The sequence below is a fragment of the Patagioenas fasciata genome, chromosome 2 (genome assembly GCF_037038585.1).
Source record: "Patagioenas fasciata isolate bPatFas1 chromosome 2, bPatFas1.hap1, whole genome shotgun sequence".
NCBI lineage: Eukaryota > Metazoa > Chordata > Aves > Columbiformes > Columbidae > Patagioenas > Patagioenas fasciata.
The window spans coordinates 15,317,497-15,345,037 of record NC_092521.1 but is presented as its reverse complement, the minus strand read 5'-3'; the positions used below and the strand labels follow the sequence as shown (position 1 = coordinate 15,345,037).

At 35.4% G+C, this 27,541-nt stretch overlaps 1 protein-coding gene across 2 annotated transcripts in view; it reads right to left on the bottom strand.

Moving 5' to 3' along the window:
• TAF2 (TATA-box binding protein associated factor 2) overlaps positions 1–27,541 on the bottom strand; it is a 59,272-nt gene that overhangs the window by 22,434 nt on the left and 9,297 nt on the right. For both annotated transcript variants that reach the window (XM_071803835.1, XM_071803836.1), the window contains exons 4-20: positions 25,750–25,868; positions 24,292–24,433; positions 23,030–23,261; positions 21,720–21,904; positions 21,027–21,140; positions 19,777–19,876; positions 18,531–18,616; positions 13,783–13,918; positions 12,160–12,314; positions 9,846–9,960; positions 9,635–9,744; positions 8,798–8,863; positions 6,576–6,828; positions 3,922–4,062; positions 3,084–3,194; positions 1,452–1,645; positions 744–883 (exon numbers count right to left, since the gene is read on the bottom strand). In XM_071803835.1, the coding sequence (XP_071659936.1) occupies positions 744–883; positions 1,452–1,645; positions 3,084–3,194; positions 3,922–4,062; positions 6,576–6,828; positions 8,798–8,863; positions 9,635–9,744; positions 9,846–9,960; positions 12,160–12,314; positions 13,783–13,918; positions 18,531–18,616; positions 19,777–19,876; positions 21,027–21,140; positions 21,720–21,904; positions 23,030–23,261; positions 24,292–24,433; positions 25,750–25,868 (2,399 nt within the window). The remainder of the gene's footprint in view (positions 1–743; positions 884–1,451; positions 1,646–3,083; positions 3,195–3,921; positions 4,063–6,575; positions 6,829–8,797; positions 8,864–9,634; positions 9,745–9,845; positions 9,961–12,159; positions 12,315–13,782; positions 13,919–18,530; positions 18,617–19,776; positions 19,877–21,026; positions 21,141–21,719; positions 21,905–23,029; positions 23,262–24,291; positions 24,434–25,749; positions 25,869–27,541) is intronic.

The window sequence follows — 27,541 nt, the reverse complement described above, 5'->3', positions numbered from 1 at the left end:
CTTCAAACACCAGAACTGTCACAAGTCTGCTGAACCAAGGAAGACTAACCCAAATAAACACACTAATGTAGTACTAAATTCACTTTATGCAAAGCTGTAATTTCTAACTGCCCCTAGAAAATCTGTCAGGATTGAATTTCAACTTCAAATGATCTTTTAAAAAGCTACGCAGCATTGGTTTCAAGGACCTTCAACAGTAAACTACAATAAAGGCAATATTAAAAGAATGGAAATATCTCACAAACATAGCTATGTACAAGGAGTGGCAAAGCAGAATCAGCCAATAATCATTAAAATAACCCACATTTCCAAAATTTATAACCATAACAGGCATGCAAAAAGCAAAATAAAGAGATTAGCAAGAAGGTAAAGAAAAGCCAAGAATTTAGACTAGCAATTATGTCTGAACATAACAGAATCAAAATCACTGAAAATGAACTGTGAAAAAATAGATTACCAAAATCCCTTACCACCACTCATCGTGCTGTCCAGCCATTATTTCAGAACTTGGGTATCTGATTCCATTTGCAAGACACTGAGAAACAACACCCATCATATCTTCACAAAACTTGCATTCTCTGGGACAAAGCACTAATAGAAATCTCAGCTTCTTATCAATGCATCTGTCATCACACAAGCTCTTCTGGTGGACACTACTTCAACTTTATATTAATGAAGTTAACTATTAAGTTTTTCTACTATATCACAAGTGCTACAAAATGTCAAAATACTTAATAAAGTACCTTTTGTGTAATCAACAACAGCCTCCAATGCTGCTATCCGGACATCTATGAAGTGCCCATATTCTGCATATGACTTGAAGAGAGCAGGATCACTTGGGACATGACCATTCTTCTGAAGCACTCGAATCGCTTTTAAACAGCTAGAAGTGAGAGAAAGAGAAAATTCACATTATGTTTATGTGACGTCAGCCAGAAACAAGACAATTACTTTCTTCGAAATCAAGTAGTGTGATTTTTCTAGAATTGTATTACCCAAATTAACATGTTACAATTACTTTCACAGTATTAACATGTAGCTCTCATTAACTGAATTAGGCAGAAACACAAACAAAATTCCCCACTGTGCCAAATCCATTGTTTGGTTTCAGTAGAACTATAATAATTCAGAGGGAAAACACAGCTCAGCCTATGTTGTGTACTCTACAGATATTGTTACAAGGCTGTCTTTTACAAAACTTTCTTAAATGATGTTCTTAAAGAGGCACAAGCACTATCAACTTGTGTCTGCTATTATTGATAGAAATTAATGTTGAAAAAGAAAGCCATCAGTACAAACTTGCGCTATCAGTTTTTGGAAACTGGAAGGGATTTGACATTTAAGACACAGAAGCCAAAATCTCAAATACTAACTACAGAAGTGCACATAAAAACCAAACCAGTAACAATAATTTGTCTGTTCTCTTCATGTGTACAATTATTAAACCACACCTGACTGTAATGGTATGCCTGTAACTGGGAAGAAGCTTCTCCATATTTAGGAAACGGGTAATTTCCTCAAGAATAAGTCGAACATCAGGATTTAAGTTATCCAATGTTCGAACTTCATTGTTCACACTGACTGCAGGAGTTACAGAGTTGGCTAGGGCATCAATCAGTTCAGCACGATAGTAGTTGTCTGAAAACTAGATAAAAACAGCACTTAAACACAAGCAAATATAACACTGTATATTCTTTAAAAGCTAGGAAATGTTGAAACACTGTGACAGAACAAGATCTTAAAACAAAAACCATGTGAAAAACAGCAAAACAGGAATAAATTTGTACTGAAAATGGATGTGAGAGTGACTGAACAAGCAGACATACTATCAATCTTCACTCTGTAGTAAGAACGCATTAATAGTAATACAAACATATTAACACTAATACATTGTTCTATAAAAACAGAAAAACAGGTGTTAAAAATTTTCCAGATGTGGAAAATAAAAGCAATTATTTCTAAATGTGAGCATCTAAAACTACCTGTCTGTTTCTATATTCAGTACCAAGGTTAACATGTGTTTAACACCTCAGAAAATCAGTTTATCTAGATAGCAGCTTCACAAGCTTCTGAAGTGAACTCATGAGCTTACTGCGGCTCCGTGAGGAAAATCTCGCTTCTTCATTTGGTTCTTTTACGTGGGCTCACAGTTTCACCCCTTCCATTGTGCTGGCTGTTGCATTTGTTGGTTGAGTTAATGTAGTAAGCAGCACAAAGTATCTCCTTGGGCGGTGGGGGGATGTTACCAGAACTGACCACATTCTGTCAGCGCTAGGGCTTGCACCCACATGTCTAACCCTCCACCCTCTATCATCCTCTTATTTCAGTAATCTTGCAGTGTCTTGTTACAGTATGTGTTTCTACATGCAAAAAAGTGAGGCTTAAGAGGCTTCAGATTTGTGGCACTTAACTTTGGGTACTCAATTGGGAAGGTTATGTTAGGCTCCTAGCAGCTGTAGCCTTGCTCTGTAGCTAGGGAGATGGAATTTTTATCATCTCAGGATCTTAAAGGTCATCTCAACAGCCTTCAGAGGTGGTCTGTGTGGGAAGGAACTTCAGATGACAACACTTCCAACTCAGATGCTTCATTTTAGTGGTGGAACAATATTAACCTGGGTTTCAGCTGTTATTTAACTAAATGAAGACAATCCAGTTCTGTAAGCTAGAGCTGACATTCAGAACCCAGAATCAGAGTCCTATATATTAATTTAAAAAATACCATTTCCTTTCCTTGCTCTTCAAAATACTCTTCTCAAGGTGAAAAAAAAGCCCAATAAATCAGTGTTTAACTTCACATGCTACGTGTCAGTCTGACGCTCATTTTCTCAGAACACATGGCTCTCTTGAATGAAAACGGAGACAAGTCAACAAGCACAAGGAGCTTTAAAACATCCAAGAAATGCTGCCATAGAAATGTCAGCTACAGAACATTCTGTAACATTCACTGTTTAGTTTAGTGTATCACCTTTTCATCAACTCTCCTAGCTAGATATTTACATTAGTGGCATAAAACATCCTGCAGAATATTAAGTAAGACTTTTTTCAACAAAAAATGGAGAGATTAAAATAAGCACATTCTTTACCTTATTCTTCCTGTTATCGTTATACTTGATCAAATCCAAAATAAACATTAAAACCTCCTTAGGACAGAGGTTGTGAACATCTCTCAGAAGGGCCATCGCAACAGGCATAGTCTGTGTAAAAAAATCAATACTAACATCATTCTTACATTAGTGAAATGATAGTTAACAGCCCAAAAAGAGCTACATCCTGAAAATGAGCAATTAACACATTTACAATAGCAAATCCCTGTGAAATAAAACTCAGTCATTGAACAATTATAAAGTGAATCTTAAAAGACAATAATTGTAATTCATTTTGTTACTCACTGTACAACCAAGAACTATAGGTCTCAGTGAAAAAACCCTTTCATTAACATCAAAAGAAGCTGCAGCAATTCATGATGTTGAAAAGGAGAGAGTAAAGAGGCTTATGCAGTGCCTTGAACTAAAAAGCCCACCAATTTAAGATAAGATTTATGAGATTTTATTTGCAGTATGATATCATTGTCATTAATGAAGACAGTTGCTGAATTCATCTAAAGATGAGTACTTTTGTTACTGTGCAAATTCTATTTAAGAATGAGCTCACAAATATTTACAAATAATTATCACATGTGCTTCATTCTTCTGAAGAAGCTGCTAACTTCAGATACTCAGAAAAAAAATACTAAAATTTTGTTAATTGATTTTTTACCAAGATGGAACAAACAGATGCCATATAAGAAATAACTAGTTATGTTTAATTTTTTCGAAGGGGTAAAGGAGGACTGTGCTATCCATGTTCCTCTAGCTGTCAACTATAGGAACATTTTTGTATTTTGACATTTATTTCAAAACTTTCAGAGAAAAAAAAAATTACCTTTTGCAGAAAGTAGCTTTGAAAGTTCATGAAGTTGTTGGTCTTCACAATGTTTGGACAAGTCTTACAACAAAACATTCGGGTAAAGAGCGATTTCATGGCTGGTGGTCCTGTCCACGTACTTACCATGGAATTTGCAATCTGTATAATTAGAGGAGAAAGGAAATTGTATTAACATCACCACCGCAACTTTAGTTTGGCTGTAGAAAAATACACATTTCCCACAATCTAAAAGGATAATCACCAAGAACACACTGTCCTTCAGATAGATACGTATTTTCATCAGTGTATTATCTTATATTAGCTAAGTTTTCACTGCCATCCCCAGTATAGCTTCTCTACATTAAAGGTAACTTTAATGAAAATTGTTCCACTTGGAAGATGCCTGCAAGTAATTATCTTTCCATGACAAACTGCTGTTCTTAATTATTTTCTATTTTATATTTTAGATGAAAATTCTGTGTTTACTAAGCCAAATCTTCTGACTACAGAAGCCAGTGACGGAAGAGGCTTTTGCAATACCAACTTCCCAAATTTACCCTGCCAGCAACCTCAGCCTAGACTTTAGGTCTGTCCCAGCCACCCTAAGACTAAAAGACCACCCCTAAAGCACGTGCAAACAAATGGGGCCAACGCACCCTACAGTGTAGCAGGAGTTTCCATTGCTACACACCCACCACAAACTAAGGAAAAATCTGGTTTCATAGAGAATAAAATTAATATGATGATTTCCTTCTAAATTATTCAGCTTGTTTCAAAGGGCATTATATATGCAATAAGAGAAAGAAAAGCAAGAGGCTATCTGAAGATGGGTAATAATCCATTTCACCATTGCTCTTACAGACGATGGGTGCTTTATTACTGAAAAACCATTTTCCTACTAAGGCTTCAAAGGAAAGTTAGAGAGAGAAAATACTGTGGTCAGACTAGATGTTCCATTTGCAGTAACTGAAGTCTTCGAACTAAAGATGCAGATCTAGCTCCATCTGTAAGGTATGAAACGACTCTTCCTGCAGAGGAGGTTGCTTAATTCCAAGGACTGCTTAGAAACCATGATGATGAACTTGAAACTGCAAATGTGAAATTTATGTAGCAGTGTAAAACAAAACCCAAACCCCAAAATTATTATCAAAGGTTACTATATTTACAAGATATTCACTATTCCATTAAAACTGGGGTGTAAATTTGTAAATATTTTTAAACCTCTGCTTATTTTAAGCATTTCATTTTGCTAAATCTATAGCTGAACAACAGTACCGTCAAATTAAATCAACAGCAGTTCAATCAACATCTTTTCAGTATTTTTTGGTCTCATAATTTGTTCCGATTCATTTGAATGTCTCTTTAAATACTCACAGAATCCAAGTTTTGTATTTATTCTCCTGACACACTATACACTCTGAATTAAATGTATACGCACATTCCCCACACCACAGCACAAGTAGCCTGTCTTGCATTATTTCTACTTAAAAAGACAGCACGTATGCTCTATTTCTGCATCCTTCAATCAGTATAGCATAAAAAAACCTGGCTTAAGATCACAAAATCATTTCAGTTGGAAAAGACCCTCAGGATCATCGAGTCCAACTGTTAACCCAACCCTGGCACTAAACCATGTCCCTAAGAACCTCATCTATATGTCTTTTAAACACCTCGAGGGATGGTGACTCAAAATAAAAGAATTCAAAGCAAAGACAGAAAAAACTATTGCATTTAAACATTTTAACAACTGCTCTTTTAATATTCACCTATGGAACATACACTTTTAAATATTCCAAGTGAATTTGAAACATGCATATTTTTAAGTCAGATACTGGCAGTACCAGCACTAGCACAAACACTGGCAGCATCACATCAGTGTTTCGTAACATTAAAATACTTCATAATAAGCATTTATTAGATTTAGATTTTCAAAATATGGCCAAGGGATTTATTTCTATACAGGTAATGAATTACTCTCAACAGGTACAGAGCAGAAAGCAAGCTATGTGCCAATAATCTGAACTCCGCATATTGTCAATAAGTATGACTTTCTGTCCATAAAAGTACGTCAGTAACATGCTGTTTCAGAAATTTTTATTCTTCTATGTTTTCACCCAGTTGTTTTATAGGCTTCTCTAATTTTCATTCTTAATGCTGCTCGTCGGTCTAAACAAAAAAGATCTTTCCTTTTCAAGGGTATTATTTGACTTTTTAATATTCAATTGTAGACAACCATGATGTTTATTTTGTGCTACTATTCAATCTGAAACGATATAGAGCAGCAATCTGAATTCACATTAGACAGATGAATTTCAGCACAACAGAGAGGCCAAGGAACTTACCAGTAAAGTAAAAAATACATTTTGGCTTTGAAATAAATTAAACAAAAGTCTTTTATTTCTGCTACTTAATGAAATCTGGAAAAAATCCCTTGTGGTTTCCATGTCTGACATCTCAATTTTGACAATTATTAAAGCCTTCTGCAGTCTCCATTTACAGACTAAAATAATACAGCTTCCCTTTCAAATCAGTCATGTTAAAAATACTTGGCAAACACATTTAAGAGGCTAAATGTCAAGCCAGTCTAAGAACTGTGATGAGTTTTGACCCGTTTTCAAACATTTACAATGTCTAGTGGATTTCTTCCCTTATTCCCACCCAGGAAAGCTCACCTTTGCCAGGCAGAAGCAGGCCAGCATCCGCACTCGGTAGAAACATTGCTCCTGTTCTAGTATATCGGTCAGTGCAAGCCGTGAGGCTGGAGTAGGGAACTTTTCCAGCGCCAGAATGGCTTCTTCTTGTGCAACCACATCTCTCTCATATCGAAGCTGGTACTGCCACATGAAATCAGATTGTTCAAATTCTACCTTCCTCAGTACTGACATATCTGGGTCTATTCTTATCCAGAGCAAAGGGGAATCAGCACTAAGAAAGACACGAAAAACATTAATAGCTTACAACACTTCAAGATTATAGAAATTAAAAAGCTGCTCTAACTTGTTACATGTTATTTTTAAAGTACTTAGATCCAAAGAACCATAAAAGAATCGAACTAAGAGGGGACTTTTGAAAGTCACCTGGTCCAGTCTCCTGCTTTAGGATGGTAATTCCACAGCCTCCCAGGGCAACCTGTCCAAACCTCTAACACAAAGTGAATACTGTGTTTTAGTATTTTTAACCTAGAAATCTTAGTTCATGGTAAACTACTGTATAAACTCAATAACTCTGCTTCCTCAGACACTATAACTTTTCACAAGCGAGTAGCACTTTATCACGTTCTGCATTTTAGGACTAGTAAAAAAAACCCCAACAAATAAAATCTGGTGGTTAACATCCATTCTTTTATATACTACTTTTTATCAATAGATGTGAAAGTGCTTTACAAACACACACATGCTGTGATGTTGAAAAGCTGGCAAGGGTAACCATGCAAACACACAGAACTGCTAAGCCAAATGATGATAAAAGTGAAGGTATCAACAGACAAGATTAAAGTTTTAGTCCTACAGACAAAACTACTCAGTTGTATTCAACCCAAAGAAGTACTTCAGTATTCACATCACACCATGACTGCAGAAGCAATTGATGGGAGCAGCAAGCACAAACTATATAATAAAGTCTCTTACTAAATTTTCAACATAAAATTAATAACAGCAAAATACAGATACAGAATTAGGAGAGAGTTTGGAATGACAAAACGAGCATCATTATAAATATGATGTGTAGTTCTGTATACATTTTAGAATTATTGCCAAGATAGTAGCTAGAGAAGAAGCATGCATACACAGGATTTAGAAGAATAGAACAGACATTATCATATATGCTTGGAGCAGAGGACTCCAAACAGGAAAAAAGAATAACAGCTTTGCAGATAAGAAGGTCAGCAGATAAACAAAACATAAGTGACTTGCATAAAGTTGTATACTAGTTCAAAGGTAGTTCTAAAAAGAGCATTAAGGTCTCAGCTCAGTGTAAAGAAAAAGCTACCTGAACATAACTGATCAGAACTACTCACAAATATTTGTGTTAATTGCTCTTAAATACAATTAAAATATTATTTATTCGTATGTCAACTATCATATAGAAAAGATAATCATTTGCTCAATGAAAATCTCCCTTATAAAATTATTTCTCATCATATTTCAAATCAGGTTAAATTTACAAACATCTCCAACACTTTTAAGGTGACAAGCAATCTATCCTTCTTCAAACAGACACCCTTAGTTTTCAAGAGCAGATTATTTACTTCCCTCAGCCAGTAAACAATGTACCAACACCTTCAGCATTTCTGAGAGCACCACTGGGTACAACTCAAGGACAGTAAAGTGGGTATTTACATTGAGCAAGGATTTGCTTCCAAAGAGCTAAACAGTTGGAACTGAAATTAATGCCAGTATGAATTTATTACTAAACATTTCATCAGTTATTTTCAATTTAAAAGGTTTATTTTGTCATTAACCACAGCTTTCAGAAACTCGTCTATCTTAGTGACAGTTAAATGGTCTTCATTGAGATCCAGTAAAAATTGCTCTTATTGTGTTTCAACAAAATTCTTGTTTATATTTTAACAATAAAGTCAGTTGAAAGATATCATTAGAAATGTGTAAGAAAGAAACAAGTCATTTATTGTATGACTTTATCAACTCTAAGATTAAAAAAAAAAAACTCCAAAAACTGATTATAGTAGGTAACCCATACATTTTAAACTTGGCAAGCATTTTCTCAGTTATAGAAGAAAAGTCTCAAAGAAGGCAAAGAAATGTGGTATAATCTTGTAATTTGCTGGTCATGTAATGAAGTACAACATGGCTATCAAATCCTCCAGAACAGCATGCTTTAGACAAGGAGAACATGGCTCAGCCTCAGACTGAGAAACTCCATCAAGCTAACTTACTCCATGGCAGAAAGGTCCATGTCCACCTCTTCTCCATTCATCAGTGGAATCTTTTTCTTCTTATTTCTATTAAAAAAGAGAAAATAGAACAAAATAGGTATTCAGTACCATACTAGCAAAGATATGTGTATAAATGCAGCTAAGGCTTGCAAAAGTACTCTCTCTCTGGATTTCACCACACAGAAAAATAATGCTCTCTCCAGCAAAAAATATTCACAAAGTTGAGCTGTGCATCAGCTTTGTTCAAATAATAATCACCAATACTTTGCATCGGTTTAAACTTAACTCCCATCATTTTTACAACTGCACATAAGCATACAGGTTTGAGAAGCAGAGGTCAGACTAGTTTTTAAATGCATTAGGCAACTGAATCTATTTGGGAAGTATGTTACTGTTCTTGCTCATGGGCTTAGTGAACAGCCCTGACACTCGCAAAAAAAAAATATTCAAGTGCTTCATTCATGTATCTTCACTTGGGGTACACTCCTCTGGCCTTCATTTGTCTTCCCTCTAATTTGTCTTTCCCACTTAAAGGCATTTCGAATAATTTGATTAATCAGAGTCTTCATTCAACTTGTTCTATGTAAATAAGCTCTTTTTAAAACTTTTATCAAATTACTTATAATCAAAAACTGCATATAAAATGTAAGGTTTCTTGCTGTCCATAAACAGTAGTAAATTCTACTTTCTCCCTTTACATCACAGGTAAATCTTATTCAGTAAGACTACAAAAAGATAAACACAAAATTTTAAAAAGCATATATTTATTGTCAAACACACTATATGTTTCCATATATCCATACTAAAAATACCTGCAGTTTGTATTTCACTTCTTACCTTCTGCTTTTAGAATGGCAAGGTATATCGTGTTTAAGACTGTTCTCTTCAATCTGCAATGTATGGTTGAATGATCCATCAAGTTCTTGCACTGTCACTTTAAGAGGACCCTTCAAGTTCACAAGATTTTGTTGTTAACATTAAAATTATGCTTACATCATACATACATCATACTTGTACGTGTGGGTAAAATATGGAAAATTGACCTTACCACGTATTTCTGAGTCCCCGGAGACGTGTAGTCTTGTTTTATTTCCAATTCCAATACATTCCGTTTTCTATTAAACGCAAAGCTACCATAAAATTTCACAACGCCACTCTGATCCCTAATAAGCAGTATAGGAATTCTAGTGCACAATGCAGTAGGTATAACCAAATGTAATTCTAAATGTTTTAATTCTTTACACTTGCTTTATGCTTGTTTATTCCCAAAATTTCTGATCCAAAGAAAATCAGGAAATTAAAACACTTAGGTTTTGTCCATGAACTTTTTAAGATTCTTTTTTTCCTTAAAGAGCTCTTTAGTCTACAATCATGTATCTTATGGAGAAAAACTAAACTACAACGGAAAACTATCTGGAAAGAAAAAAGTAATTATGAAAAACTATATTGGACTCCACCACAACCAATGTCCTTGGCATGTTCTCAAATAAAGTAGTTGAACAAGACTTCAGTTATTTCAATATGATTTGTTTTACTATATCTTTCAGTTAAATAAAACTGCAGGAAAAATGTAGATATTAGCTTCTGTTTTCTACCCACGCTACATTTAACTCAATTATTTTATTGCAGTTTTTCAAGTTGGGTAATTGTGCGTGTATGTATGTCTATATATAAGTTCACATATACATCACAGAATACAATATGATTGATAAAAATTAATTATTTAACTCCGCATTTTTATCTCAGGCAACGATTTCAAGTCAACTGTTCCTGTGAATAACTTCATCATTCATTATCTGTATGACAGCCATTACTACACTTTGTTTATAGTAAAACTCAAAGACTAGAATGATGTAGTCTAGTGCATGGTCCCAGCAAGTCTCTGACAGTATGGGACAAAAGCAGAAAGGAAAACCTGTTCTTTCATGTCCTGATATCTAAGGGAGGAGCTTCCAGATTCAAAAGAGGCTTCTTATCATATACACATTATTAACTTTTCTCCCCAAATACTTCAGACTGGTTCTGTTCACAGTGGCTGCAGTCATAAAGGCCTGTGACTGTCACCAGGTACAGCTTAAGGCATTTGTAGTGGTTTCTTCAGCACAACGTTTAAACTCAGCATCAACACAGCACTCATTAACAGCATAAGATAGTGCTAGTTAATAATAATCAGAAATCGTCCCAAACAATACTTAAGACCTGCTGTGGTCTGACAAGGTGGAAAATCTACTATCACAGGTGCAACAGTGTTTGAAGCCCAGCAGGCAGGTTGCAACCATCAGATTAAAGCCAAGTTCCAGTAAACAGGATCAGCCTTAGGGCCAAAGTCCAGAGAAAATGAAGTTTCCAAATCCCAGAATTATGATTCTTCTGTCCTTACCAAACAGACAATAGTTAAGGTTCACCCAACCCACATAGTAATGCTGACATGTAAGTACAGCTGCAGTGTGAATATATCTACATATAGAAGCCTTGTTTTCCTGAAGTGCTTGGCACTTAGGAAATTAGAATAATGTATATTTATACTTTATGAATACTTTTGATGCAGATAAAAGACTAACTTATATTACTCTATAAATATTAATTATACATTGGTTTTAGTTAGATAATGAGATGCAAGAACTCAATTACTATTAAGTGAACTCAAATAAATAATGTCTAAATATAAATACCTACTTTAGCTTTCTGTTAGAACAGTATAGTTTTGCTGCAGTCACATACAATTCTAGCCTGCAGTCATGTTAATTAAAACTACCAATTTAACCTGTTAAATGGAGCAAATTAAAATCTACCCTCATATCAATACAACGTAAGAAACTCTGTTTCTTGACTAATATCACTGAAACTTGAAGAATCAACACACAGATGTTTATTTTAACTGAAATTGTAATATTAATACAAGCTACTAAGTTATTAAATGTTAGTGTATTTTAAACTATCGATCTGCACTTTAGGTTACTTATTTCATGGTGATTTACTGGAAATCACATCTTAAAATGCACCAGACTATAGCATTTTCCATGTCAGACTTCAGCATATTTCTATGGGCAGTGTCCTCTGGAATCCCTTTAGTATAATTTGGCCTTACATTCCAGCAGAGTTCTTGTGCTTCTTTCAAAGTAAAACTTAAAATAATGAAATCCCTTCTAGTGAAGAACATGCAAAAAATTCAGCATATGCTAAATGACTATGAAAGGATTGTGAACCTGTAGCTCACATATATATCTAATTCAAATGATAATGTATTTAAGTGTTTTAAGTAAAGATATTTCATTCCTTTCTTCACATTCCTTTAACGGTGCCAATTAAAAAACAAACTCATTCTCCATATTAACAATCCAGACCAAGAATAAAAAGGATACACCCACTGCTTTATTAAAGGTTGGATGTCTTTGCCAGAGACATTTGAGATAGATTTCAAAAACCCAGATGTGGAAACCAACATCTGACTCCACATGTGTGACTGGAACTTCTGAGATGAAGCAGTGCTGGCCAGACTCAACAACTTGTTGAAAACCTAAAATGATAAAAAGTTATTATTTTCACTAAATACTTCAAAATATATAAAATCAGCTTTTCTGTTTAGTTGCAGTAGAATTGCAACTAAAGGCAAATAAACTCATTTTCTCATAACAAGTCTCAAAAGAAAGTCTTTCAAAAGAAAGAGATTTCAGAAAATTATTTACTTGTCCATACCAGAAATTGTGATTTGCATACACAAATGAATTTTTACTTAAGGCAAACCATCCATGATGCTGAGAAAGCTCCGAAACCCCAGTTTCTTAACATGACAAACATTTAACGGTAACAAAATAAAACTAAAAATGGCTTATTTGCTTATCACTGCTACAGATACAACTTACCATGCAGCTTTTTAACAGACAGAGTTGAATTCAATGTGGAATACACAAAGACTTTTCAGCGTCCATTTTCTAGTTCTAAGCATTTCTATACTTCAAAACCATGGAATCTGTGAAGTAGCCACTGCAAGCAGATGTGGCCTTCAGTGACCAGATCATAATGCAGCGTAAGAGCTGCATTTTAAACAATTCTTTACACCTGAGCTTTTTCACAGAAACAACTTCCTCAAAGTTACATATACACCCGCAAAATCCACTGCGACCACGAGCTTTCCAAAATTATCTACAGTAAAACAGATCATTGACTATATCTGTTCTTAAGAAATAAAAGTAATCAGATTCTCTGCTTTGCTATTCCTTTTAAAAAATTGCAAGTAATAGTTTAAATTTAAGTAAGGAAAGCTTTAAAAAGGTGCATCTGCTGTATTTTCAACCTGATGACTGCTTGGAATAGCTCTAGCAAACACACATACATGTTTTCCTTAAAAACAAATCTAAGCAAACAACCCCCCAAAACCTGAAGCTGATAGGAAAAGGTATCACAAAGTTTCTAGCTGGCTGCTTCTTTATAGCACACGACCTTCTTTAAGGCATGTCACAAAACACAATTAGTAAAGAAAAAAAATCTATTACTTTGCAGAAGTTTAACACTTCAGAATAAAATCACATCTTCTATTTGACTGCTGCTAATAATACAAAGATCTGTGCTTCCTCTAGCACTGAAAATTTTATACAGTGGAGAAAGTAGAATCTGGATTCTCATTACTTTCATTATTTATAATTTGATTAGTGTAGCTCACAGCAACACCAGTTACAGCCAGTAAAACAGGTCCTCAGTGTTAACCCACGATAACCTGAAGCAATGACACACCTTAACATTAAAGAGAAGATGTAATATGTAAAAAGTATTACAAGTTATAATATATTTCAAGAATATATTATAAGAATAATAGCTAACCTTATCCTGGCACAAACTACCTCCATTTTCTGTTTGTTCTGTCCTGCTAAAACTGAAAATACGAATGGATGACCTGTTCTGTTCTTTCTTAAACTCCATTTAATGAATGGAAATGCAACTGAAGACAAAATGTTGTCTATATTCCAAGTAATCATTTAAATACCTACCTGTAACATGAACTCCATGCTAATCCTGTTCTCAATCAGTCTCATAACAAGATGTGCTTTACACTGGAACATAGTGTAATATTCCCAGGACAGTGTATGAGGGTGTTTGATAGAGAAATGTAAATGTGATGCAGGGCTGAAAAATATAACAAAAAAAAAAAATTTTTTTAAAACCCCAGCTTGCTATTTTGCATTTTATGGAATGAAACTTAAAATACAGGGTGTTTCAAAAAGATGGGCCCAATTTCAAATTGAAATTACTTTGGAATTGGGTCCATCTTTTTGAAACACCCTGTATAGCTTAGCAACGAAAACTACAGCTGCACCAACCACTCAGGATCTCTTCTACTGCATTAAAGTTATAAATTATGACATGCTTAAAGTGACCACTCACTTGTGCGATGTGGATGCATATACTGGGCATACAGCAAGTACTATACAGCAGATAATGGCAGGTAATACGTGCTGTGTGTTACTGTGAAGACAGCCATAGCAGCAGCAACCAGAGACAGGAATCTGTGGCTTGAGTCTGGAAATTACTCATGTAATGACATTCCTCCTGCTCCACTTTCATTTCAAAGTTACAGTACATAGTGAATATTTTATATTTAAATCAATAATTGCTGCGATTAAATAAAAGTAAGAGCTTTAAAATTCACATCAGACTTCCATATGATAAGCCAAAGGAATTGCTTGGGTTTTATTTTAGTTAGCAACTTTATGCTTTCAATACTTTGGCAAACTGACATCCTCTAAATCAGATAACATGCCAAGGAAGACCAGGCCGAGCATTGTGTTACAGCTGCCACACTGTTTCCATAATGAGTTATCTGTGGTGCTCTTCCACACATATCCTTTATGTCTATAATCAAAATATTTTAAATGGTTTGAGTTCATCCCATATCAGAAGACAAACAAATAGTGAAACCCTGAAACTTCTACAAACAGAACGGATTTCTGGATAGCTGGAGCGGCTGTACAGCAATAACACACCAAAAGACTTAATTCTGATGAGCTTTAAAATTAATTTTCTCCACCAAGTTTCAGAACACTTCAGAGCACAAACATTCTGACCTATAACCCAGTTTTAAAATAGGAAAGTAGCTGTAATACTGTAATTCTCAAGAAAAAGAAGACCTTTTTGCCTCCTTTCAATTATTTGAGGAGTGGAGATAATTAGAACTCTGACAGTCTGTGGCAACTGTATTTTCTTGTGCTATGCTTTTTCTTTCAGTTCTTTTCACAGGACACTTCAGTTTTCCATGAATGAATAACAAACAGCTGAAGAAACAGGACCCACACCCTGTCTGGTCAACTTAAGAAGTGGGAATCCAGATTTCTTTTATGCCAGTTGTTGGAGAATTACTAATCGGTCATTGCAACATCGAAAATGCCACATACTTAGAACTTCTGGGCTCAAAATTGGATTGGTCCTCTGTGATTCGCACTTATAGATAACATAACTAAACAGTTTCCAGATGGACCAGACACCTGATCTGTCCAAAGACCTTAGAAGACACTGCAAGACAGGACGAAATAATTCACAAATTGTAACCAAAGATAAGCGCTATAAGCCCGATCTTTCATGCCAGCTACCTCATCAAGAGACTGGTCTTCCAGAACCTTCTAAGACTTATTAAACAACCCACTTTAACTTTGACATGTCTTTCCATGCAGATGAAAGACATACACCAGCAAGAAGTGTTCTAGCACGACACAACCAGCACTGAGCTCCTTATCTGCAGCTCTTAAGATTTCAGGAGATGGCAAGAACCACGGTAGCTGCAACACCTTAATATTTTTTTCCATCCAATTTACTGGGAGACTCCCTTTACTTCACTCAAGAAGACACAAGAAGAAAAGTATTTCTAAATTTAAGCAAGTGCTACCCTTCTTAGCTATAATATGTATATGAATAAGAAGGTACTTATGCTTACTACTTGCTGTTTCTAGTTGATAGGCAATTGCTAAAGTTCTCCTTATCAAAACTGTCCTGTTATTTTAGATACTTCTCTATTCTGAGGTAGGGAAGGGTTAGCAACCATGAAAGAATTTAAATGCGAGGAGGAAACTGAGGTTTGCAGCTCAGACATTATATAATAATTTGGTCTTACTATAAAAACTATTTATCCATCTTCAGGTTATACAGTTGATTGACTTTGGTAAAATTCTTCCCTTGAAAATTACATCCACGCCAGGACTCACATTCTTGGCCTTCTTAAATTTGCTAAGTGTTGATTGATTTTGGTACTGCTTACATTATTTAACTGCAAATCAAAACTGGAAAAAGTTTGCATCTGTCAGTTACACTTTGTAGTTCATTCAATATTAATATATTTCTTCCAATTATATATTTTCTTCCAGCATTATACTTCTAAAAGTTTTATTAATTTGGCACCAAATGAGAATGAAAATTAGCCATACGGACCTAGAACCTTTGTCAAAGTTAAAATTCGGCTAGAACTTGCATGGAAATCTATAATGCTCATGCACCCAAATACACTCTGATCATTCACTGTAAACCTGTCAATATGCTTCTTCCATTTGAAATATAGCTATATATATTTCTTGAGGTTTTTAATTTTTCCAACAGAGTGGCAACCAGTACAATCAAAGGCTGAAAAGAACCAAAATCTGAGAGGGGAGAACACAAAATGAAGCCTTATTTTCAAGCTTTCATTGGTAAAGCAGTTACCCTGCAGTTTCCTTTATTTCATTTTCGCAAGTTACAGGTTTTTTCTTTTTAAGTGCATGCTCTGGAGAGCAGTGTTTGTGTCCCGCCAGACAGAAACGGGAAGAATCTGTAAGACCTGTGTTCTGCACAGAAATTAATCCATGTATCTGAAAGAAGGTTTTTTCCCCCAATGATTTCTTTCCATATTCTACTTCTAATCTAGTTGAAAAATTAGATTATTAGTTAACCTATTTTTTTTAATTCAGATTATTATTAATTGGGACTGCTATTACGGAAGTATGCTTGGCAGGAAACCATATCATAACAATCAGAACAAAGAAATTCAAAAAAATATATTGGAGAGAAATGTTCTAGACATCATTATGAAAATACCTCCCCTACAAATAATTTCCGAGAGTCAGGAACATTTACTTATTTTACATACAAGAGAATGTTACAATCTAACTTACAACTTGCTGTTTCTTGTATATTTAAGAGATGTTACGATTATTATTAACAAGCTGTAATGCAATGAAGTGGTGTAGAAACACACTGTCTAACAGTGATATATACATTTAAGAGCATTACAACAAGGTTTTGTCAATTATTTGTCCCCAATTCTAGACTAAACACAATAAAACCAATAAAATTAGCAGTTACAAGGGCACTTATTTTAATGAATTTCCTTTTTTAAACCTGTGCCCTTTTACTCTATTTTCATCTGATCCTATTAATGTGAATTTAGTTTCTCTGTATAGCAGAGTGTGCTGTCAAATTGTAATGCTGCTAATTAAAAAGTCTGCCAAAACGTAATGCAGTACCCCAAATTTTCCTTAAAAAAAGACATCGTCACAACAGGGTGCCCTAAAACGACTGCTGCTGTCTTTTCAGAGACGTAACAAAAGCATGTAGGGACTCAGTCTGCTTCACTACCTGGTAGGACAGGACAGTGACCTAAATCAAAATGCATCATGAGCAGACAAGCAAAACTGAGCTTGGCAGGCATACACGTACATGAGCTGCATCCCTGATTGTCAACATCCAGAAAACATCCCAGAGGATTCACCTGGCTGAAAAACTACGCAATATGTCACATTCCTGATTTCAGAAAAAACTTTCTTCATCTCTCAAAAGAAGATCATTATTCAAATTTTAAATGGGTAATTTCCATACTTAATTCAGTTCTAAATCCAGAATTTTAATTTTAAATGAACAAAATCTGGATTTGTACATGATCAAATGCAAGAGAATCACTGCTGCAGACAATTTTGGTTCTGCTGCAGTAACAATTTAAAAAATTGACATATTCACCCACTCCACCTGCACATGTTCAACCTCACAGTTCTGCACACGCTGCTCATGAGTTTCCAAAGAGCAAATCTTTGTGAGGCTGTGTCATAACTAGATTGACTTTTCCAAGAAAAGAAAAACCCAGCAAAAGGTTGTCATTGAAATCTAGATCAACTTACTGATCTTACTCCTAGTAATACTTTTCTGCCTCCAGTGGTTAGCACTACTCAGTGGATAGTACAGGAGTATTGCAAAAGAGGTAAGGGGAAAATTCCTAAGCTAGCAATACTGAAACTACAGTTATTGGGAAAATACAAACCCAAGCAGTTCAACAGTTCATGACTGATTTAATACTTTTTTTCCAAATAATTAAGAATCTCAGGACAAGATTGCAAGGTGGTAACTGAGAGTGGAAAGAAAAAAGAGCAAAGAAAAAGAAAACTATGATACTGTAAAAAGCCTAAAGATTACTAACCACTCCAGAAATAGCCCACATCAAAATTCTGGCTCCATATTTTCTCTCATTCTCTTACTAAAACGTAGTTTCATAACAGCATTAAAAACATTCATTATACTTAATTCTCTTCGAGATTTAAAGTGAAAGAAAAATAAAACAACAGTGACACAATATACTCAAGATGTACTTTATGAGGCTGGTAATACATGCCTTGGGCAGCTGAAGTTCTTCAGCCTTTGGCTTTGTGCAGCACAACACACCCAAGGCGTCTATTAATGGCCCCATAAAAACATACCCTTTAATGACTTGCTGCTAAAATAAACATACTTGTCTTTCTCTTTTCCTCCTCCGAATATTGGATGCAGTAAAACTCCACCAGTCTTCAGTTCATATGCCACTATTTGATCTAACTCCTAAAAAGCACAAAAGATGTAAGCAAGCATAAATTTTAGAAGTAGAAAAATTATTTAAAGAAAACAAGAAGGCTTCTCATATCATTCAAGCCATACTCCCTACTTAAACTTGTTTACAAAGAGCATTTTAAAAAGCAACGACATTCCTCAGCATGACAAACAATAATAAAGCAGTAGAAATTAGCAGTTAATACTTGTTCTGGGTCTGGATTGTGGGTCAACCCACAATAATATTTAACTACAATATATGTAAAGAGTATTATTGTTCGATAAATAAGCTGCCTCTGACCAAAAGAAACAAAGGTGATGACCATTTCCTTGTAGTGGACAGTAATCCTGGCTATACCTGCACAGCACACTGCAGCATATAGAAGCTCAACTTGACCCATGCCCAAGCCAGGAAGAAGCCAGCTCTGAACTGGAACATGAATTTGAACTGGTGTGGTGCTGTGCCCATTTAACAAGCACACTGCAAGGGCTCACTGCCACCCAACAGTCAACATGGCTTTTGAGGAAGCAGATATACATCTTTTTGTGAATGAAAGATACTGGCAAAGAATGAGGAGTCACTGCTGCTATCACTAGAAAGTACCTATCTCAGAGCATTACATTTGGAAATCTGTGGTATAAGCATACATTACTTTTCTAAGAAAATAAATCCCTTCAACTGGGATTTTTTACTGTTTCATTACTTCATTTATTACTTAAATGATACTTAAAAGATAACTGACCACTATTGATCCATGCTAACACTGAAGCCCTTCTGAGCTATACGGATGGCCATCACAGTATGATAATTTCACCAAATATATTTCCTTCAGAATCTCATATTCTATTTGAAGTGTTAAAAAAGTAAAGTATTTGTTGACTTTTTTTTTCTGTTTTTGTGCAAAAGCCCAAACAAAAAGAGGAAAACTAATTGCACAGAGAGGCAATGAAAATGATTATTCATAAGGCAGCCACAGAAACATATTTTGGTTAATATGTTTGGTGTTCTTCCCTGCAGCAAGCAGTAAAAATATTTCAGGTCTAAGTTTTGTCACTAATAAACATTTCTTTAGATTGCAATGCCAAACTATACTATATTCTGGCTTTATATTGCATCTTCTTTGATGTAAAATCTCTGAAAGATGTAGAAAATACTACTGGTATGTTGTTACCTGTTTAATCCAGTGGCGATACTCATTAACACCAAAGGTTTTTTTCATCCAAAGGCCGTAAATATAACCAGAGATTCCCTTTAGCACCCATTCATCTGACCTATAATAAGAAAGAAGCATGAATTACAGCACTTCAGAAGGTATTTTGTAAGGGATGGCATTTTTGACTAGCTCAAAATAGCCACAAATTTCAGCAGGTTATATAACTTCTCTAAGTCAACAGGAGTCTGATGAGCTGCAAACCAATTTATGTAACTTGGCACCTGAATGGGACTGATGAAACTGAAAAGCCAGTGAAAACTGAACTTTTACCAAAGAAGCCCAGATTAAAATATAAAATCAAACCATCTTAGCTGAAACAGTAACAACAAAATAGTGGAAATGGACACTAAAGTTAAAACAACTGCTAACCTATATGATTAAGTTATTGGTAAACATCTCAATGCAATGCAGAAGATTTGGATGCCAAGTAGACAAAATCCCTGTCTCACAATTTGGTAGACACCCATTTAAACACTTATTCCAAGAGTCACGTTCTAAGAGACAAACATATAAACAAAAAGTACAAAATGATCATGAACTAGAATTCTAAGTGTAAGAATGACATACAGGGTATGATGAAGTAAATAAAATAAAGACACAAAAACAGAGAGTCATTATGCAGGAGGAAAAAAATTGCTTTCACCATGGAACTAGGCTAGAAATGAGGAAGAAAATGAGAAATTATAATAGTACAAACATCAATTTTAAAACATTGAAAAAAACCATGGCAAGAGCCAGTTGGGGGGAGATTTTCTGAGAGATGGTGTTATAGGTAGCTTATTATCCCAATGAATTTGCCCATTTGACACCAATTCTCCCTAAACTTCTGCAGAATTTATTAGTTCTGTGCTCCACAAGTACTTCCTATGCAGGCTACACTTCTTCATCCAAAACAACTGACAGAAATTTATTGATGATACAAAGAGTCTCCCTTTTAAAACTGCCAAGTGCCAAAGCACATTACAACATTCAGTAGCCATAATTTGTGAGAGAAGACATGTTCAATCTCTACAGTCTTTGGAACCTTTATATCTCACATTCTCCAAGTGCCCATGGATTTTCATTTCTTTTTTATTTATTGAGCTGGATTTTTTTTCCTTTCTTCTACAGTTACTGTTTCACTTATTCTTCTAATAAAATGTGACATGCAAACTTGAGTTTCTTAGATTGTCCCCATTTTCTAGAGAGTACAATGGTAAAATACTTACCAGGACATTCTGGATATAAAACATCCAAAGAACTGCTGGGCCAGGGCCTGTGCTAAGCACCTCCTGGTCAGTGGAGTTTCATCTATTATCATTGCGCTGTGTAAGAGATTTGTGCTGGACCCCCATAAAAAGAAAATAACACAATATGAGCACCAGCTCCAAAGAAACAAAATAGACACCTTGCTCTAAAAGCCAAAACAAATAAAATAATTCCTTCACTGGTTTTCCAACAAGATAGTAACATCTCTTTTTTAATATCCTTAATCCAGGCAGATCTCCTGCTATTATCATCTATATCTATTATCTGTGTAGAGCCAAAGTAGTTTGTTTTAACTGGTGAAACTCTTTTGGATTCCTGGTATCCTGTCCTAGCTGAAGAAAAATAAAACATAATCAAACTTCTGCACTTGATATGATCTTAAAATATTTAATGCATATTGTTTCTAATTCAGGAAGAAAACCACTGCCAACTTTTTCTTAAAGGAGATACAAATTCAACATCTTTATAAGAGATGAAATTGGAAATGGTGTTAAAAGCCTGTAATATCAACGAAAGCCAGTCTTTTTCAAACTTAAGAGAGCCCAAAATTCAGGCTATAAAAATAATAAGACCTTCCCATATTTCTCAACAGTCTTGGATCTAGAGCTTCTGAGTCTGTGGATTTAGAATGTGTAATTTTCTCAAACACAAACCTGAAAATACTCATGGATGCATAAGCAGCTACTTCAACATAAGCTTCATCTATAAAAACAGTCTTAAAGCAAGAGTACGGGTAGCGGCAGGTAAGAATCTCCTCATAAAATTCAAACACCTCATGAAGGTATGATGTGGTATGTTTGAGCAACGGGAGAAGTTGTGGTAAGCAAAAGTGAGTCACCTACAAAGGAAAATTTGGTACAAGGCTGATGAATATATTTAAATCCATAAATATCAATTATATTATATAACAGAAAAAGACCTACAACACAACAAAAATACAGCTGCTGTAAATTTATCAGAAAAAAGAATTTTCAAGCTGTGATATCATGGCAGAGAAGTGCACCAGGATGTCCATCTTAATTGCGAGAGCAACAACAGGGAAACAGGTTTTAGCAGACAACGCACAATAACAATGTTTACCTGGTGATGTCTATCATTTAAAAACACATGACATTTTCCTTTGATTTTGCAATCAAATATCCTTTGGAAATACTATTTTTCGTTCATGCAGTAAAGAATTAGCTATTCTCAAATTAATCAAGCAGCTTAGAAGGCTTGTTACAGCTAAAACTACAAGTAACCTTTGATATTACTGCTTTTTGCCACAAACTTAGGATGCGACCAACGGTAGTGACTTCATCAGTGACACAGGAACCAAGTTGAGAATGATATATACTTAAGTCAGCTCTGTAGAGTATGTCCCACCAGTAAAAGTCAACAGAATACCACTGCTGAGGGCTAAAATCTGACATCTGCCTTTGGATCAAATAAAACATAGCTATTCCCCAGTATTTTTCCATCATGCTTTCAAAAGAAGAATATATAGACCAGTCTTTATGCTAAACTGGTAACTTCACCTGCCTGCTAAGCTCATCCTTTCCCAATCTGAAACTACAGATGTAAATATACACTGATGGACTTCAACATTATGGCAACAATCTGCTAAGAATGAAAACTCAAGGTCAAATTTACTTCAAAAGACTGTTCAACTATGTAGCAATAATTTTCGTCTACTACCAGTAACAGGATGGGTTTAAAGCTATTTTGAGAAATATGCTTTTACCATCTCCAGCTAAATTAGCCCCACAAAACCAGGCATAAATAGAATTACTGGTCATTCAAAGGCTTTACTTCGGATATAAATCTACATACAGGCATCACTAGATAACTTTTATCATATAACTGTACTAATGGAGGTCGTATCTAGACATACCCATATTTGACCAATCTATACTGGTCACAACATGAAAATAGTCACTAATTCTTTACAAAAAAAGCCAGAGGCCTCTATGAAGATTATTACCTCATGCATGTATGGATCAACAAGGATTTCAAAAGGTCCTATTGCCAAGGAGATGTTAGAAGCTGCAGTTGGAATAGTCAGCATGTAATGAAAAGTCTTCTTTCTCATATCATGAGTATATACAGTTTCCACCAAATCTCCATTTGAAACAGCCACCATTGCAGCATCTACAGTATACTCAAGTTTCCAGGTACACAGCTCAGAATGAGAATCAACACAAGGAAACCAAAATCTAGGGAAGTTATGAGTGGGGGAAAAAATGGTTAACAATTATACTTCACAATTATACTCTCTTTTTCACAGATGCTTTTTCTCTCAAGTTCCAAACTATATTCTTAAATACTTTGAATCATAGAACATTAGGGATTGGAAGGGACCTCACAAGATCATCCAGTCCAATCCCCCTACCAGAGCAGGAACACCTAGATGAGGTTACACAGAAATGTGTCCATGTGGGTTTTGAATGTCTCCAGAGTAGGAGACTCCACAACCTCCCTGGGCAGCCTGTGCCAGTGTCTGTTACCCTCACTGAGAAGTAGTTTCTTCTCATATTCAAGTGGAACTTCCTATGTTCCAGTTTGAACCCATTATCCCTTGTCATATCATTGGCTGTCACCAAGAAGAGCCTGCCTCCATCCTCATGACACTCACCCTTTACATAGTTATAAACATTAATGAGGTCACCCCTCAGTCTCCTCCAAGCTAAAGAGATCCAGCTCCCTCAGCCTTTCCTCATAAGGGAGATGCTCCACTCCCTTAATCATCTTCGTTGCCCTGCGCTGGACTCTCTCCAGCAGTTCCCTGTCGTTCTGGAACGGAGGGACCCAGAATTGGACACAATATTCCAGGTGTGGTCTTACCAGGGCAGAGAGCAAGGAGAACCTCTCTCGACCTACTAACCACCCCCCTTGTAATACACCCCAGGATGCCATTGGCCTTCCTGGCCACAAGGGCACAGTGCTGGCTCATGGTCATCCTGCTGTCCACCAGGACCCCAGGTCCCTTTCCCCTACTGATCCCTACTTGACTTACTGACTCCTACTATACATTTAATTTTATAAAGCACTGCAAGTTTCTTTGCCATTACCTGCTGCTGAGCTATAAAGACTAGAAATCCTAAACACTAATCATTAGATGCTACTTCACATTGGTAAGCTCCTTACAAGTACGAATGAAATTTTAGAAGTCTTCAAACTTGCAAGAATTCAAAGAAATTATATGTATTTCCTACACATTGATATTAAACAGGATAGTTTTCTTACCTTGTAGAATTTTGATAACCACATGAAAAGACATGAGCCCCTCTTTCTGCCATGCTGCCCTCCATGTTGGGTACCACAAAATGAAGGCCTCCTTTTGGCTGGTCCAGAGAAAAGTTTATATGCACCTTCAGGACTTTTAACTCTGCAGCACCAAGACCAAAATCACAGTAAATATATATAACTTAGATGAACGTTATTTCAGAATAATCATTAAGTTTTGGACTCTTGGTCTTTCAAGATTATGTGTTTACTTCATTCTCATGGGTGTCCACGTCCACTTAAAAAGCACAGCTCAAAAGCTTACAAAACTGAGACCTCTTAAGCTTAACTTAAAGATTATTATAAGTTCATATCCTGTAATAATTAATAAAAACTGCAACTGCAGTTACATTTCATCTTCCAACTCCCCAATAGTAAAGAATCTTTATACACTGATTGCACCCTAACCATGATCTCCTTTGTACCTTGCTGAAATAATTTCCTACAAAAACTCCATGAAACAGGCACATTCTTAAAAGACATGTTATTGTCATCTGCAGTTTCCTAAAACCTCTTATTATAGTTAAAGCTTTTCCTGTTACTAAAATGTCTTTGCTTTGGTTTGGCTTCACAGAAATCTCACCTGTGAATAAGCTGGTAGGAGAAAAAAAATGAAGCACATAGTGAAATTCATCCAACAAGTTTCACCATATTTTAGTAACCAAACTTTGAAAATAAAATTATACCTGTTTGAATATTTTCCCTTCTAGGCTTGTAAGTAACACAACAGGAACTTAAACAAACACTAAAATAAACAAAAGTCTTTCCCATGAATCTGACAACACTGTGTGAGCTGGCTTCATGATACAGCTGTTTTTTCTTTCATGGGTATCACTGACAAAACCATGTAAGAAAATCAATACAAGAAACTAATAAAATCCATGTAAGAAAATAAACAATGTTAGAGGGCAGTTTATTAAAAAAGTTACTCATTCCAGGATTTAGTCTACCAGTTTATAAAGTAGTCTACTTTTCACTATCAAATCAATTTTGAAACAACCATTCTTCAAAATGAGATGGGAAAAAATTCATACAGCTTTTTAAACAACACATATATAGGCATATCCTTGTAAATTATTTTCTTTGTTGGTTCATGTATACCATAAACAGCTTCAAACAGCTAGAATTTAGCACCCAACATACTCCATTACACCCACATCCTGTGCTTATGACCACCCAAGATTTTGCTTGTAAAGGGTGTTGAGAAACTTCACAACCACTTCTCCATATTACCAAGAAGTGTGAAGGTGTTTTTCAGACTTCAGTTGGAAAGATATAGGTGAGTAAAAAGGAAACAGTAACTGCTACTTCATAATACAGTACTATTTCTATGTATTTAAAGCTACTTTCTTCCTGTGCAAACTCAGAGCTAACAACTCTATGTCATCTTAAATGCAGCTTTCAATATGGTCTCTTTACCATCAACATGTTTCCACAACTCCGAGGGGACCTTAATGCAGAGTTCTCCATTTCCAGCATCTGGGTCCACGGCACTGACTGCGGCAGCATAGGCATTGGAAAAATAGTTGAGATTCCTCCTGTCAGAAATATCCAGTTAATTCTTAAAGTCCATGCTGAACTACAAAAGACAACTTCTGAAGTCACAGGATTTCTGTACTGAATTTCACAGTGCATGTTCAACCAAGCATTTTGTTGTGTTTTTAAGGGAGTGAAAGAGTAGATTTCAAAAACCAGAACTTAAACCTAAGCTCCTATAGAAATGATCCATGATCAAAAAGACTAAAGCAGAAATAACCTCAGTAAATTAAATGAGAAATGCTCAGTGCTCTGTATTTCTCAGAGTAATATTTACACTTATTGGAAGATCAATTAAAATTATTGTTTTGGATTAAGTTTGTATCTTTATTCTAAATATCTGTCTTGAAGATCTTTCTTCTTGTTTATTGCAGTTTTGCTTTAATGGTCCTTTTCCAAGTGTAGTAAGATTTTGGCTTGGTGAGGGTATTTGTCCCCCTCTTAGCTTGATGGATAGGAATAGTTATATTTTATGCTCTTTTAAATATCACATAAAATAGTAGATGCTAGAGTTTTGGCTTTAATATACTAAAACACAGAAATACATATTATACTTTTTAGTCCCTAGAAACATTTTTTAAAAATAACACCATTATTTGATTATTTAGAATGCAGACATAACTTTTTCTAACCAGGTTTGAGCTATTCTATATTACCTGCTAACTGGCTGCACATTTCATTTCAAAGTAATATCATTACTTCAGTTATGGCTTAGATTAGCTCTTTGTTACTGAAATGTGCAGGAACATGTAAGTGTCTGCTGTTACAACAACTACGAGCAGGATGTTATCTTCTTAATATTTAATGTGATTATGTTCAGATACTGGAGGAATGACCAGTCAAGTTCAAAAATAACCTTGGTTTTGCAGCTTTACACTACAGCTTTTATACTTTTTCAAAACGTATTTTTAAATTCTGCAAAACATGGAAGAAGCACCTTTCTTAATTCTAATCTTGTAGTACACCAGGTTCTTCAAAAGCTTGCACAATTCTGTACCTGAAGAGAAAGTGTTTGAACTACCAATCACCTTTTTTTCCAGAATTTAGAGCATTTAGGTGTGTACCGCTGATGAATCCAATGACTGTGGGAGCAGAGCCGAAATCAAGCACAAAGTTATCTACACCACAACAAGGTAAAATCACTTTTGGCTGTGGACACCACTCTTCTGTGGAATCCCAAGTCCACACAAAGCAGACATGATCTCATTTCAGGACTTCACTTTCATCTAACCATTCTCTGTTCACCACCCACAGAGAAAACAGCATTCAACCCAAATTACAGTGCCTTGCGTGGAAGAATGAAGGGTAATTAACCATGCCAGGATCATACTATAAGTCTTGGTATGTCAAACACCATGCTTATGTTCCTAGCTTCCCACATCTAAAAAACTTTGCTAAAACACTGAAATACATAGAGAACATATTTTCATGTAATTCTTGATCTTTGGCAATAATAGCACACAAATTCCCTGGCACCAATACCAAGACTGAGAATGTTGGGAGCAGTAAATTTGTCTACTTAGCTTGGAAGCTTCTGAAAATAGGATGTGAATAGTAAATGGGAGAATACAGGCATAGAAACACCCAAATTCCACGTTTTAATACATATTAATTTTTTCCTTTTCCATAGCTGAAGTGTACCTAAAGATAGGATATAATGTCAACATGTTTTAAA